The 15,810-nt window shown below is 47.7% G+C and overlaps 1 protein-coding gene across 1 annotated transcript in view; it reads right to left on the bottom strand.

Moving 5' to 3' along the window:
- The window catches only part of PLB1 (phospholipase B1), a gene marked incomplete at both ends in the record, with an annotated part of 50,026 nt that overhangs the window by 15,153 nt on the left and 19,063 nt on the right, over window positions 1-15,810 (bottom strand). The window contains 8 exons of the mRNA XM_010141968.1: window positions 855-926; window positions 3,852-3,956; window positions 4,726-4,825; window positions 5,471-5,571; window positions 7,136-7,216; window positions 14,408-14,466; window positions 14,643-14,713; window positions 15,125-15,153. Coding sequence (XP_010140270.1) covers window positions 855-926; window positions 3,852-3,956; window positions 4,726-4,825; window positions 5,471-5,571; window positions 7,136-7,216; window positions 14,408-14,466; window positions 14,643-14,713; window positions 15,125-15,153 — 618 coding nt within the window. The remainder of the gene's footprint in view (window positions 1-854; window positions 927-3,851; window positions 3,957-4,725; window positions 4,826-5,470; window positions 5,572-7,135; window positions 7,217-14,407; window positions 14,467-14,642; window positions 14,714-15,124; window positions 15,154-15,810) is intronic.

The following is a 15,810-nucleotide window of genomic DNA, read 5'->3' as shown; positions in this document are numbered from 1 at the left end:
TGACTAGGAGTGGATGAAAGGAAAGCAGATAAATCCCGCAGTACTTGGCACTGAACTAGCTGCTGGGTTAACTTAAGCTGCCTGGAAAGAGCACTGGGTAAGAGTCAGCAGGATCAGTTTAAGTGACTCTGAGGACTTTTGAAACACGCTGATTAATAACTCAGATCCTCCTCTTCTAAGGGGATGGACACACAGTATGGGGACAAAATATGGACCCATATGGACACACAGTATGGACCAAATCCTCCTGTCTGGCTTGAATGACAGTCTCCAGAGCCGAGAGCACAGCTCGGCTCCCTGCTCTCTTCGGTTCTTTGGCCTCCTTGTGGAAACTGCTGAAGAAAGGCGTCAGTTAGTGCTGACTGCAGCGGTCATTTCCGCGTGCTGACACCTAGCAACCATCTTGCAAGTTCAGCAGCTGGTTTTATAACCGAGGAAGCAGTTTCCCAAGAGTCTGAAGTATCCCTGTTACAGATCAGGGCAGGAAAACCAACCTGCCCGATTCAAGAGATAACAGAGACTGGGGGTGTTCAGAGTCACCACGGTGCCCAAACTCTGCTGATTCTGAGGGGAAAAATCAATGCGGATATTCTGCTGTTTGCTGCATGAGCTGCCCCCGTGCTTCACAAACCTGCCACCTTCAGCACGGCTGAAACGACAGCAATCAGCACGTTGTCTGGCAGTGTTCATGGGCAGTAAAAGACTGAGGGACACCAGAGCGGGTTATGAGAGCACCCCCTCAGAGGCAAGCAGAGAATAAAAACCACTCAGGAACCTCAGGAACCTTCAGCCGTCCCGAACCCCTGCTCACACAGACCCTGACGCCCTGCTGCCCCAACGTGGGTGATGTTTACCTGAGCCGGGCAGTCAAGGACAATGTCAGCCGTCAGATCAAACGAGTCAGCTTTCTGCCCTACAGGCTGTATCTAGAACGGAAAACAAAACCCCCTGGTTTGTAACCACGTCTGCTAGTCGTACACGTGTATAACAATTCTAGTCCAAGGAATCCAAACGCACCCTTCAAATCGGCACAAAGCTGCCTGTGTTTACAGCCCTTGATTTACCCAGGCTGAAACGCATCTCCTTTTCAGAAGGAACATGGCAACAGTGTAACAAAACAGCAGCTCTAGAAAGAAGCTTAAAATGGGAAGTGGAAAGCAACACTGGATCAGCTTAAACTCCTGGAGGATTTAAATTCCTGGCAGGCACATGAAGTACATGGAATTTTGCCAGGAGGCAAGGTCATAAACTCTCTTCTCTTGCGTGGAAGACAAGACACTAAGAGTCCCTCAATTTTTACAGCTAAGGTGCGTGTGGGCATCTCCAGCAAGAGATACAGCTGTTTGTGTGCAGAATGTGAAACCAAATTTAATTAGGGGTACTGCTTGATGACTGCAAGCAACGTCAGCGGCCACGACATTATCCCCAAGTATATAGAAGGTGCCAGCCAGGACCTGCGACACCACCTCTGACTGCGCGTGTGCTTCTACTGCACGGCAGTACTGAGCAAGGCGAGTGGGCTTGAGCAATCTTTAATGGCACGTTTTTATTGAGCTTTACTTGTTTCCAAAGGTAGTAAAACTAAACTGGATTAAAGCCACTTTAATTCCTATTAAGACATTCAAACACGTGGGTTTAAAACCAACTTCTACATAGCCCATTTTAAACTGACGTATGCAGTTCCAATTCTTTGTTTGGTGGTTTCCCCACACGGGTTCATGGAAACATCATCCTTATTGAATACTGTCCTGCCTTTCATGCCCACGAGTGACATAGGCTTGAAGCTGCTCAGCTGAGCTCACAAGTGACCAGTCATGTTCCTAGAGCTCCCCTCTCCTCCCCAGACACTTCAAGCAGCAAGAGATTCTAGGCTTAGAGCAGTACTGGACATTTGAAGGTATCTGAGGAGTGAAGTAGTAACGAACACAAGGTCCAGCAGTATCCAGGCCTTCACCGCAGTGTCGATTACTGAGATTATTCTAACGGGAGTCAGGTCTAGGTAAAGACCCCGTTATGCGCAGAGCCCGTCACCTTACCATAGCATTCCAGAGAGCCCTGGCAAGCTGAGAATGGCCTTTCTGGCTTGGATGGAGACAGTCAGGTGAAAAGTAGGAGACATCTGGATGCCCATCCTACAAATGAAAGTGTAAAGGACATCTGAGTGCAGAAGAATCCACACAGTTCCAGCTTGGGGTTGCTGAGGCAAAAATCAGGGCCAGTAATGGAAAGTTCACACTATTTGTTATTGCGGCTCCCATGTGGCAAGTCTCAGCATTATCTGGAGATACAAAGCAGCAGCTCATGGACTTGGTGAAGCACTGGAACACTTAACTAGAGATGCTTACGTGCATCAAGGGCAGATACACCCAGAAGCAGCAAAACCACCATTTTCAGTTACACGTCTAGTCTCTCTTCTGCAGTAAAGGTGGGCTCCTCTCCTCGGCATGCCATCAGGAGTGGCCCCACGGGCACTGCTCTGCAGTCCCTTAGCACAGTAACAAGCATGTTACAGGTGCTTTACCATCTGCTTTTTCACAGCTGTGTCAATTCTGCAAGTTTAAAAACAAGGAAGTGTTCCAGCGAAGGCAGCCCGGCTGACCGAGCTCACCGGGACAGTCTCCTTTCTGATCAAAGCTGTACTTTGAGACAGATACTGGGGCCTCTGAAGGAAACGGAGTCTGGAAATATAAATATCTTGGCTTTCATGTAAGTATTGAGGTGAGAAAGTTTAGGCCACAGATGACTGAAGCAACATTGGTGGTCAGAGCAGCCCTTGCTCAAACCTCGAGCAGGTTTTGATCTGGTGTGTTTGGGCTCGCATGTTAGAGGACAGCTACAGAAGCCTGCATCTAGCTCTGATCTTTTGCCAAGTTTAGAGGCAGGGTTCTCAGTCAGGAACATCTGAATGTTGTACAAGATATGAAGGAAAAACAGCACCCTGAGCTTTCTTAAAATCTGAACTAAAGTTTGAGAGACTAAAAAAGTTCAGAAGTGTTTTGCTTTTTATTTCTCTGTTCCTTAACTCAGTACCAAAACCCCAGTGATGAATTTCCATGGGAATCAGCTTGACAAACAAAACCAAACCAAAATGAAACAAATCAACTAAACAATGAAAAAAAAACAACCCCAAACACATATAAACAAAACCAAAAAAGCCTGTTTTTTCCCCAGAAAGCTTTTGGCCAGTTTTCTAAATTTCTCTGTAGCAGCATCTGAACTTTTCAAGCTTATCACTAGTTATTGCCAGTGCTTTCAGGACCACTCCGATTCAAGTAACACCAGAGTAGTATCTGCTCAATATTTGCCCCACATGCTTTTAGTTCCAGGTGAGAGGAGGAAGCGCAGACACATGTGAAAAGGGAGTTTCAGTTTCAGAGAAGGTTTGGGTCCTTTCCTGGATTTGTAGTTTACTGAGGCACTGAAATGTAATTGCCAGTGACAGGAAAAAGGGCTCACTACACAGAGCCCTCTTTCCAGCAGATGGTAGGTAAACCTCTCTTTCTGTCGGACACGGAAGAGTGAGCTCTGGGACATATGCAGAGATCTTGCCCTAAGGACTGTAACTTAATATCTCTGTCTTCTATTAATCATGTTAGATTTTCAGAAAGAAAAATATTTGTGTACCCTTGAGAACACGCAAACACAAGCCTTAGTTCAGGTTTTGATTAATTTTCCAAAGCAGTAATTTGTATTGGCAGCACCACGTGTAAAACAGAACAGCTCTGTGAAGGAATCTGGTGTGCTACACCAAAAAGCAACAGTTTCTAGAGGAAAAGCACTAAACAAGCTGAAACTATTTTGCTGTGTAGGTTAGATACCCACGCTGAGTCCTTTGCATCTTCAGACCATACCTGACCAAGAGAGATTGTCAAGTTTTGGAGGAAAGGCTGGATGACCACTGTGAAATTTTCATGCGTATCATATCTGCCAGACTCCACTAGTCTCTGAACACCAAGCTGCAAGAAACAAAAACATGACCACCAATAATCCATCAAACATCTCTGCATCATAACTGGGTTTATTTTTTTTTCTTTGACAGCCCAGGAATCAGAAGCGAGCTTTTACTTCTTAGCCGAAATAGCCCCAGACGCTGGCAGGAGGCGAGCTTCACCAAGTGGCTCAGGAGGCTGGAATGCAGCTCTACAACTGTCTGCAGGAGACAGGGTTTTGGTGACTACACTTCCACCTATCCATCTGTACTAGAAAACAAAATGTTTTCTGAAGAGCTTTGCTGCTGGTTTTGGTCGTACTGGGTTTTGGTCAGCATCAGATTACCTCCTGCTTAGCTCACAGCCCCTTGCGGGTAAAACACTGCGGTGGTAACACTGCTGGGTAGTCAAGAGCTCCCCTCAGCTGGAAGGGAAGCAACTGCACCACACTCGGTGAACATACCTGATAAGCCCTGGTGGCTTCCCTCACCATCGTTAGATTTGTTGAGCTGTCTTCTCCTGTGAGAACACAACTGCACAGGTAACTGTGGAAAGGGCAGAGGAGAAAACAGGAATAGAGTGTGTTACAGAGCGGAGGATGCAGAAGCTGCCCTTTGTCACCCAATGCCCTCGTGACCTGGGAGTAACAGGGAAACCCATACAGTCGTGTTTCTGTGAAAGTCTCTCCAGCCTTGCCATCATTCATCATTTTATCCCCAGTCTTGTTTTCTGCCTCGCAGGAACGATGCTGTTCTGAATCAGTCTGCTTTCACCCCCAGGTACATCAGTGACGTACACTGTGCTCCGACAGCTTGTCCCGTTTGCTACAGCCTGGCATCAGCAGGCTGCGCAGCCTGACAGGCGCGTGCCAGTCCCTCAGGAACTGGAAGACACATCTGCGGAGGTTACTGGCTGCATTACCTCTGAGCTGGCACCTTTCCAGTCAGCAACTCGCTTTGCACTCAAGGCAGAATTTGTCCCCGGAGGGTCAGCAGAGAATGTGAATTACCCACTGCAATAAAGCCTCTGAAACCGGAGAAACACGCCTGCTCTGCGAATACTTCACGTTCCCTCGAAGGGTCTGGAAATCCAAATGCTCGTGGACTTCAACCTCACCTTGAGGAACCCCGTTTCAGTAACTTCACCCTGTCTCAGCGAGGTGCACGTTATGTATTCTGCGAATACTTCACGTTCCCTCGAAGGGTCTGGAAATCCAAATGCTCGTGGACTTCAACCTCACCTTGAGGAACCCCGTTTCAGTAACTTCACCCTGTCTCAGCGAGGTGCACGTTATGTATCATGGGAAACTTTGTGGCTCTAGACACGGACAAATCCACAGGTCCAGTCTGCCAGTGCTCAGCTCAAAGCCAAGAGAAGGCAGAGCCATCAGGCAGAGTGACATCAGCACTGCCTGGGATGTCTGTAGGGCTGCAGTGCCGCCTTTGAACATCAGCTCAAATGATGAGAAGCAGGGAATAAGAGCATGCTTTGTCATCACGGACAGTAAGCTCAGGAACAGAGGGACGGTGAACAAGCCTTACTCTGCCATGTAAGTGGGGCACTGAACTGCAGTATCCACAAACAGCTGTCTCAGAGAGAGGATGTCCACCACGTTCACCAAACTCACTAAAGCTTTTGGAACCTGAAACAGAGTCAGACTTTAGCTTAGAAGGACATTGTTATACAGTGCACAGTGCATTTATTTTACCCCAGAGTCCAGCTGTTTGACACCCTTTCCCTTTCTCCACTGGAGAGGAAAAAAATATTTTCTCCGTTGAAAGGAAAAAAAAACTACAAAAACCCAGAAGCAACAGTCGCCGCTGCTACCCCCACCCCCCCCACCCCAATTCAGCTTTTGATTCTTGCAGTGTTACTGTCTGTCATTGCAGACTGCATCTCGGGTAAGACAAAAGAAAATGCTTTTCTAGAAGTCAACAGAATATGTTTGGTACGAGGATGGAAAAACACCTCCCAAAAAAGTCAAACAGAAGAGCTAGTGCTAGTCAGTCATGTACCAGTACGAGCTAGAATGCTGGGACTATTGCACAGCACTTGCCTGCTCATGCAGAATATCCAGAGTTTCTTGAATCCTTCCAACAAAGTTCGAAGCTGAGTAGTGATCCTGATAGAAACAGAAGAGGAGAGGTTACTGTTGAATGGAGACACAAAGCGTTTTGGTTGGGAGGCTGGAGAATCACATTAATTCACTTCCTTTTCTGCCACACACCACTCCGGTCAGTAGAATGTTCTTGCTTCTCTCTAGAGACCAGGGATTTTAAGCATATGAATGAATATAGAAGTGCAGAAAGACTCTGTGAAACTTCGGATTCAGAATGAACTGTGTCAAATAGTAGTATATTTAACTCAAATCTACGGGGTCCTGCATGTAAAGACCCGGGAAGGATCCCAGAGTGAATGTGCACCGAACTGCACACCCCACGCCACAGGCGTGCCCACAGCCAGCTGATGAGCTCTTGTGAAATTGGGTAAAATCATCACTAGTCAATGTCAGAGCTATAAATAAAGCTGTAAACTTGGCATCAGCCACAAAGACGCCTGGCGAGCCTCCTGCAGAAGCAGCAAATTCCTCAAGCACGAGGGGTTGTGGAAGAATTGAAGGTGCTCACAAGAAGTTAGCATACTAAAGGCAGGAAAGAGCTGGCAGAGTTAAGGTGGCCTCTCCCTGCCACCTGCCCACTCAAATCCCATGATCTCCTCACAGCAGCCCTAAAGGCTTCTCTACAAACCAGAGAGGCATAAAATTCAAATGATGCCGAGTGCTGCGGCAATTTCCCTCACACACGCCTCGCCTGTTCCTAGCACCTCCCCACGCGGTGAGTGACAGGGTGACGACGATGGTAGGACTGGACTCACAGTAACTCAAAACAGGAGAATTCTTTTCTTGGATGTCTAAAGAGCCTGTGCTAGGAGAGCAGAGACCACATCAGAGGAGGGAGACTGTTGTTCTCTTCCACTTTCTGCTCATAGTCAAAAGTCAGTAGCAAGCCAGAGTGAACAAAACCATCCTACTCTGCTGCTGGTTTTATACCAGGGCGCTGTCAGCAGTGACCACCACCACAACACGCAGCAGCACATATAACTGACGCTGTCCCTGTGACAGCTCTAAGGATCCGTGGATTTCCCTTGACTTGTTTCTCCACTGACATCAGTCCCACTACAGTTTCAGTTAACCAGTTACTACTCACAGGGTCTTTGCAATAGTTGCACAGATCATTGCTTCCAATCTGCACCGTTATGAGCTTCCAGTCAGCGCTGAAGTCAATTCTCTGCGCAATAAAGAAGAAAATAACGAGCCTGAATTTCTCTGACATTGTGATACGCACATGGTATCATTGCAGGTGGAGTTATTACGTGAGGCAATGCCCGTTTCTTTTTGTGCTGTAAGATTAAAGGAGTCCCGGAGAACTTACAGGGTCTGTTTTCATTAGTCTCAGGAGATTTCTTGCTTGGGCTGGTAAGTCCCTGTGAAAAAGGACAACTAGTGAGTGAAAGAAGCACCCTTACAGAGAGATCAGCTGCGCTGCAGACACCTTAAATCAAGTTGTCAGATATCAGAAGAGCTGAGCAAAGAGACACGACAATCCTCGTTGTGCCATGGTCAAATTACACGCCCGCATCTTTGTGAGAAGTCAACAAGTTCAGCTTCAATAGTGTTTTTCCTGAAGGGCAGTAATTAACCTGGAACAGCAAGTCTATCTTCTATTCCAGCGCACTCAGCACCCGAACCCGCTGCAAAGCCAGACGCAACCCATTTGTAGGCAGCTGGCCCGTGGAGAGCTAGGCTGTGAGCAGTCTGTTCCTCAAGGAAAGCAACGAGGGAATCCCAAGCCTCAATGTTTAGCTGTCCTCTTGAGCAGTGTTTGTGCATCACCACAGCTCACCCCCTGCCAAGCGGGAGCGTTCCAGAGCTCACTGTGCACATCTCCCGCATTGCTACACCCCACACCGAGTCAGTACTCCATTTCCCCACCGAGAAGAGCTCTGTCACACCACCCTACAGGGCAATTCGAAGTCCCAGCCACTGTCAGAGTGACTCAGACAAGTTCAGCCAACAGCCGCGCTGCTTTCCAACAGCGGGCAGCACTCTCGCCCTCTCGGTCTCTTTTGTAAATATGCATGTATAGAAACTGCCACGAGTTTAGAGAGTTACCTCAGCTGAACGCTTCAGTCTCGTTTGACTGCCCTGACATGTTGATCCTCAAATATCCACAGAGAAGGGAAGGTGGTTGGAAAGCTTTGGCCTTCCAGGCGGCTCTGCAGTACAGCATGAGCTGCATCTCCCTCCAGGCTCTCGTTAGAAACACTTCACTGACTGTCTGTTGTTTCTGGAAGCACATCAGGTGACTTTAAGAAGCATGACACTTGTTTTGGGTGGCAACCAGAGCTTAGCTCTCCTTTGCAACGCTGTGTTTCCTGTAGGAGCAGGAGACTTCTCTCAGCACCCTCCTCCGACTGAATGCTGGTCTAACACTAGTGTATTTACTGAGGAACGAGCCCTGTCATACAGCTGCTCGTGACAGACACTGCAGCACGTGGTAGTTCTGTTCACTTTTACCCTTGTTTGGTGTCGTAACCTGCTTATCGATATGCCAAAGCTATCGCAAGCCACAAGTGATCGTGATTTCCTTCTGTTCTTACTGGGGAAACTAAGCTAGGGCACTGACTCCAACACTGATTCCGAGGGAACACCACTTACTGACCTGACAGTCCACAGCACCTTCAACATCTCACTCAGTCCCTGAAGTCCTGCTGCCCCGAGCCAGCGCGGTCACCAAGATCTAACGCCCTGAACGAAGCAGTGCAAGCAGTCCCCCGTCCTTGAGCTGCAGCCTCCGCCAAATTCAGGGCTTCATCATCAGAAACGGTTTGCTAACAGGCGATACAGACAGTTACAGTTCCTGTCACCTGTGCTCTCTTCTCAGCATTACATTCTTAACCTCCTTTCTTTCGTGTGAAGTCAGAGATCTCAGCCTGGCTCTGCTTCAGCAACATGCCTCAGGTCTATCCTCGACTCCAGCACTTTGGTGATGAACGTGGATAGACTCAGTACTGAACTGACCTGCGCTGCCAGAGAGTTCACTCAAGAGCTCTGCAAAGCAGCCACTGGTTTAAGAAACCCTCACCCCTGGTTTCTAGGCACTAGTGAGGCTGCAGAGCTATCTGGTTTCAGAAAAGTCCCAGTGCCTTTGGAAAGCAGTTTCCAGATTAACACCCAAAAGCAAGACGAGCCAGGTAACAGTGTTGAAATACCAGCATTAGCTGGTGAACTCTTTCTGCCCTCTGAATCCTAGGAAAATGGATATTTTTGGCTGATGAAGAAAAAATGCCGAATTGCATCACCATTCCAGGGCCAAATACCTAAAGCAGGAGACATGCTGTGGCAATGTATTCAACCAGGATGCATTCATCTTCTCAGATGCATCCAGAGCCACGACGTGACAGAACAGAACCACAAAAGACGACTCTCAAAGTCCAGAGATGTTAGTGTAGTAGTTGACAGGACTTCACTTTTGTCACCTTTCTACAGAGGGTTACAAGACAGGGAAACAGAGGACTAGCAGAAATCTAGGACAACAGTTGTCTCGTCTCCTTGCTGAATGTTTACAAAACATGGTTACGGAACACAGATAGCTCCCCTTCGTGTTTATCCAGTCCAGCCACTTGCATGGGAAGAGAGAAGATGACCAGGTATAGATGAAGTAGGCGATTTTTCATTAGACTGACACCCATCAACTCATTCCATACAGCTAACAAACAACTATAATAGCAACACCTTGGTTGCTACTGATACAAACTGCTCAAAGTCGTATTGGTGACTTAAGAGGTTGTGCATCCTGTCTCAAGTCCTCCCACCACTCCAGAAAGTCTGTCCAGGGTTTAACCAATAGAAAATACAAGATGGGCACTATCTCATTCCTTCCTGTGACAAGCAAAGGGTGAAGGTAACCTGCTGCATACAGAAATACGTTAATAAATCCTCCTGAATGGCAGAGTCAGAGCCATAATCCTTGCACATGTTTCACTGACATACACAGATGTATTCAGTCATCACTAGGAAACTCTCTGGCATGGCGGGGCTGTAGGATATACCCAGGCACCCAGCAGACGGTGTCTGTCAGGAGATCCACACATTCACTGAGATTGCTACTATGAGTCAGAAGTTTCTCAAGGCCTCCAAGAGAGTAAAAATCCCCGATGAATCCTGACAATCTTCGCTTAGATACAGCAAACTCAAACACCTCTCTTCCAAGAGCTCCTAGGGACGGGAGGGGAAATTTTCTTTAAACAAACAAATTAAGGTCTGGGTAATATCACCCAACAATGTCAAATCCAGGCACGGGCTGCCAGAACCTGTGCCCAAAGTACGCCTGAATTCCAGCAGCCATCTGTTTTGTCAATTAACCAGCACTGACTCCTTCGTTAGGAACCCAGGGATTTCTGGGATAAGCAGCACAGCAGAGCTCAGCTCACGCAGCCTCCCAGGTGTGACTAAAGCGAAGAGCTGCATTCAGATGGCTGCAAGACACTACAACCCCCGTTACATTGGCAGAACTGGCTGCAACCGCCCCCGCTCTGCAAGGCGCCCACCGCCCTACACCACCATCAGCAAGTCTCCTCTCCGCAGATTCCAGACTGCGGCTAGTTGTGGTCCTCTCCTGACCACTCTTGCTTGCTTATTCAGAAGCTTGAGGCCAGCATTACGGAAGATTTCACCTGATTTTTCTCCTAGCATCTCTTTACCAATTCACTTCATGCTCATTTTCTGAAAACATCCATGTTCTCAGATTTATTGACAGATAAACAGATAAAGGAATAGAAGTGGAAGAGTAGAAACCACCACCACACAGTTTCTGCCAGTTTCTTGTCTGTGGATTTCGTAACCAGGACTGCTGCCTTCATTGGGAAGTTCACCTATGAAGTAAGCCCATACATTTAACCTGGTTGGAGCCAATTTTCCACCCTAGAGTGGTTTTGCTTGCAATTCAGGGCCAGTGGTGACAGTTGGAAGTTGGTTAGTTGAAGCATCCATCACCTGCAAACGTAAACCAAAAAGCTACATACTCAGCCTGGGCTCCAGGAACTGCCTGGTTAAGGAACGCGTTCGAGTCGTTCACACTGCCGGTGCCAGTCGAATAGCCCACGGTCATAGGGTTGAACTCTCGAAGAATGTCTGAAAAAGAAAAATGGCAAGGAAGAGAAAAGGCCCCCATATGCCCCCTGCCTGCAGGGACCAGCACACACCAGCAGTGCCAGTTTTGTGCTCTGACAGGCCAGCACAGCTGCTGCTGCAGCCTCCAGACCCATCCATCCACCGGGCAGTGGCAAGAGGGATCACCAGCTGCCAGCGATGCACTGCTCGCCGTGCCCGGCACGGTCACCAGCAGACGGGAGGAGCAGGGCTGAGGACTGCCATGTGCGGTTATCACTCGTGTTGTAGTGGTTAAAAGCTACAACAAAATCCTCAGTCATAGGATGGTGGTTTTGGGAAGCTTCAGCCCAGCAGAAACTCATTTTCAGCTGGAGGTCTGGGTCTGCTTCACAGCTGTGCAAAACCTCATACTAGGGACGCAGATGAAGCAGCAAGCCTCAGATGTGTGGTTCTGATGAAATCCCACCACGATCCCACCATGCTCACACCGTAAGCTATAAAAGATACTTTAATCCCAAAGACTGTGTTTAGCCACATTTTAACGAAGGCTTTGTCAAGTGTAATAACTTCCAGTGAATCCGTTAATTGATTATTCTAATTACATTCTTGTTACATTCTGCTTATAATAATGGCCCACACAGACAGGCAGTTTGCTGGTCCTCCTCCAGTGGAAGCTCATTTTTCCAGCTGATCCAAACTGAAACTCCGGTGGCTTTACAGTAGCAACAGACTGAGCTACAAGAACTTGCATGTTTCACTGAAGTTAAAGTTATTCCCTTCAGGTTACCCTGAGCAAACGTCTCTTTTTGGAAAAAGCTGTGGTGGGACATTTATTGAACACAAATGTTCGTAGCATCACAAGCATGGCGATAGTGAGCTTTTTTAGGAGTTCAGACAGCTCTCACCAAGCAGTTGGGAAGGGAGTGGGGAAAGAAGGGAAGGGAATTTCCTGCTGCTTCTCGGCTTCCCTGATGAAGCCAGCTTTTCATTCACGAGTCCGAGGACATTGCTCCTTTGAAAGGTGTTCTTGTTAGTTACTCTAAAACGGCTTTGAGATGCTTAAGATCTCTCTGTAAATACATCAGCCATCAGCCCATTCCCGCTCTTCAACCTTGCCAGTTAGATCTAGCAAAGCATTTACTTACTAGGCAGAGTTGTCACATTCTCTAATGATGCGTCTCCTCCAATACTATAATGAGAAAGAAATCCCAGTCACTCATCCCGCAGCTGGACACAGACAACAAGCAAAGTGAAGACATACTACACGTGAGAAAAAGCAAATGGTCGTGAATTTGGTAATAATCAGTCTACCGAGAGAGGACAGAAGGGGAAGTGCCCCTGGGGAGAATGGCTGAGGTTTCCGTGGTTAAGACACTTCTCGGAAGGGTTTAATGATCTTGCAGCTGTGCAGGGGTATCGTCAATCATCATGAAATGGCAGAAAAATGCCTGGGACAGCGACATACTCAAATGGTGGAGCCCAAGAGCACTGCAGAATAGATGGTCAACTTTGAGGCCAGTTCCAGCTCAAAACATTTTCTGTGAGGCCACCCTTATGACAAGTCCTGGATATATCTTCACAAGAGATGCCAGCCCAAGAACAACTTCCGCACCCACCCCCCTCCCCCCCACTTTCTGACAGCTGAAAACCTCAAACACACAGAATTCTTTACAGGAGTGAATACACATCTCCTCATCACCTGAAGACTTACCTCCAAGACAGTCCCCGGTATGCAGTGCCCAAATCCAGGAGACTGTCTGAGGCAATCGCTGTACCAGCCTGGATGTTATTTTTCATTAACCAAATGAAGTTGAAGAACAATTAGTAATACAATAGTGATTTATACATAAATTACTTTTGAATGTATCTCTTCAAAAGCTGTAGAAGGCACCTGGTTTCCCCCCAATCTTCCTCTCGAAGAATGCAGCAATATCTTTTGTAGTTATTTAGAAGCATCATGTTGTATATGATGCATGAAGTATGTGGTGGAGCTGTGGAACAAAGGCTCTCTTCTTGTGGGTCTAGATGAGCTGAATAACTCATTTATGATTGCGTTATTCAAGAATGATGAAAACATCTAGCTAATGATAACCAGCTTCATACAACTGTTTTTCTTCTGTTGTTTGTATCTCAGAGAAGCACCAAAATACCTTTGCACTGATTTGAAAAGCACAGTGCTAAACGGAGAGACCTATAGTAGTATGAAAGCAAATTTTACACTCCATTCTTACTTACACCTGCAGGTCCTGGATAGCGTAACATGACTAGTGCAGCTACACACCGAGTATCTTCCCTTTACCAGCACTGCAGGTTTGCATTCAAATGCTTCTATTTATTTCAGGAGCCCCCGGTGTGCAGGAGTTTCAGCAACATGCCTGCCAGAGAGCTGTAAAGGCTTCATGCCTTGCACACAATGTCTTTGTTGTTAAGGCTCAGACTCAGAAAATCCTCTGTCCCAGTTGGGTCTTTCTGCCCAGTGTTTCCTTTGAGCCACATGCAGAGTTTCAGTCTTAGAACACTATGAAAACATCAGGCAGAAAGACCTAATGGGAATATAGGATGTCTAGATCTTGAGTCGGATTCCTTCTGGGCTACCAAAGATGATCACCGTCAGCAAGAACTACATCTTGATAAAGAAGTTAGCAGTGAGTTAAAACAAGCACAATAAAAAGACTGAGAGTCTTCTGAAGTGGTCAAAGTCAGAGGGCTCTCACCCTGCACATCCTTGTCCCACTAATGCTAACACGAACAACATGCTGTTCTCCAACATCCCTCAGCCACACTGTTCCTGAAAGAGCTGAGGCAAGAGAACAGGTCCACCAGTCTTCAAAAATGCAGTAACCCACAGCTTGATCTGTGTCCAATTGCTTCCAACAGCATCTGATCTCTTGTGTCTCCAACTCAAACTCTTTAAGCACCTCAAGAAAGGATTTGCCTGTGGTTTTGCCCGAGTTCAACAGCGTGTGAATATGGGTGTGGGGGCAGCAGAGTGCTGGAGCACAGCTTGATCTGTGTCCCATTGCTTCCAACAGCATCTGATCTCTTGTGTCTCCAACTCAAACTCTTTAAGCACCTCAAGAAAGGATTTGCCTGTGGTTTTGCCCGAGTTCAACAGCGTGTGAATATGGGTGTGGGGGCAGCAGAGTGCTGGAGCACAGGCACCTTCTTTCTTGTTCTAGCTGCTAGATCTATCACCATCCATGAATGAACAGGTCTTTGCTGCTAGGGACAGCAGCTATTTCCCCTCCACCAGGGCAAGCACGTTTGCACCTTTACCGAGAGGTCAGTGAAAACACTGTCTTCTTACCGTCAAAGAATCCCCGAGAGCTGCTACAATTTGCATATCTGCTGGCTTTAGGGAATGCACTGCAAAGGGAAGACACGCAGTTAACCCGGGGTAGGAAATGGCTATTCTTTCCCACCAACAAACACGCCCATTGCATTCTGACCCTCAGACATGCGGGTTTTCATCAAAATAAAAACTGACTTTGAAGGACAGTTGAAGGTAATTCAGTCTCTTAACACAAGGCAGGCAAAACTACCTGATGTTGGAGGAGGGGAGGATGGAGACCTGTCCTCGCAGAGCAGCTGGCTTCCGTAATTCTGAAGAGAAGGAGAAAGCTGAATAGCATTTGGGTAGCAAATACAGTCAGCAGTAACGAGAACGTTCCTCACAGAGGCCGGGTGGATGAACCAGAGCCTGTTCAGCACGTAACAAGCCAGGCAGGTCTTGGTTGCTCAGTTCAATAGTCACACTGGGCATCGCTCGGCTTCGAGCAGCGCCCTGCTGATAGCTGTGCTGAGCGGGTGCTCCTACAGCTGCTGCTGGATGCCTTTTGCCTCACTGGAAGTGCTTTCCTGGGCTGTGCACTTGGCCTCCCAAGTGCCTCGGCCACGGACTGGTTTCTGCTGCAGTGCAGAGCATGACTCGTCTGGTCACCACAAGGCATGGCGGCAGCAGCGGAACAGTGGGGCGGTGCTGTTGACACTTACTGGAGTTTGGGTAGGGTACGTGTAATGACTGTTCTTGTACGTCCTCAGGAACGGCTCAGCCTACAAAGAAAGCCCATCTGAGTCAATGCGGAGCATCAGAGAAGTACATGGAGATTTCACTCCCCCGCCAGCAGCTCGCCGATGTCTGCTGAGATTAGCAGCTCAATGCAAATGAATCCCAGGGATTTAAAAAGAAAGAAAAAAAAAAAAATCACACTGAAATGGCATTTTAAAGACAACAGCGGTGTAAACCTGCGGCAATACTTTTACACAGCCAGAAGATACCAGGGATTTAAAAAGAAAGAAAAAAAAAAAAATCACACTGAAATGGCATTTTAAAGACAACAGCGGTGTAAACCTGCGGCAATACTTTTACACAGCCAGAAGATACCGGATACGCTCAGGACCCTGCTGTGTGTGATTAAGGAGAAGCCTGTGGTCCCACTGCAAGGTGCTTCCCATGGCCTCAGAGCTTCTGTGCTGACTGGTGCCATCATTGCCCGGTTTCCCCACTAGAGCCCTGGCATTCAGGGTGGATAGTTGATGGTCTCAGCTAGGCAGGCCAAACACCCGCCCCTGGGTTTCACGATGCGAGTGTGAGGAAGCTCACTCCTCGGACGAGCTTGCCCTGTCTCATGGGGAGCACACAGTGTCAGTGCCACAAACTGTGGGGAAGAGTCAGACCCCCCCCCCCCCCCTGGACGCGGCACCACACCG

Source organism: Buceros rhinoceros, unplaced genomic scaffold (genome assembly GCF_000710305.1).
Source record: "Buceros rhinoceros silvestris isolate BGI_N320 unplaced genomic scaffold, ASM71030v1 scaffold17178, whole genome shotgun sequence".
NCBI lineage: Eukaryota > Metazoa > Chordata > Aves > Bucerotiformes > Bucerotidae > Buceros > Buceros rhinoceros.
The sequence above is the reverse complement of the archived record's forward strand: the minus strand, read 5'-3'. Positions and strand labels throughout refer to the sequence as shown.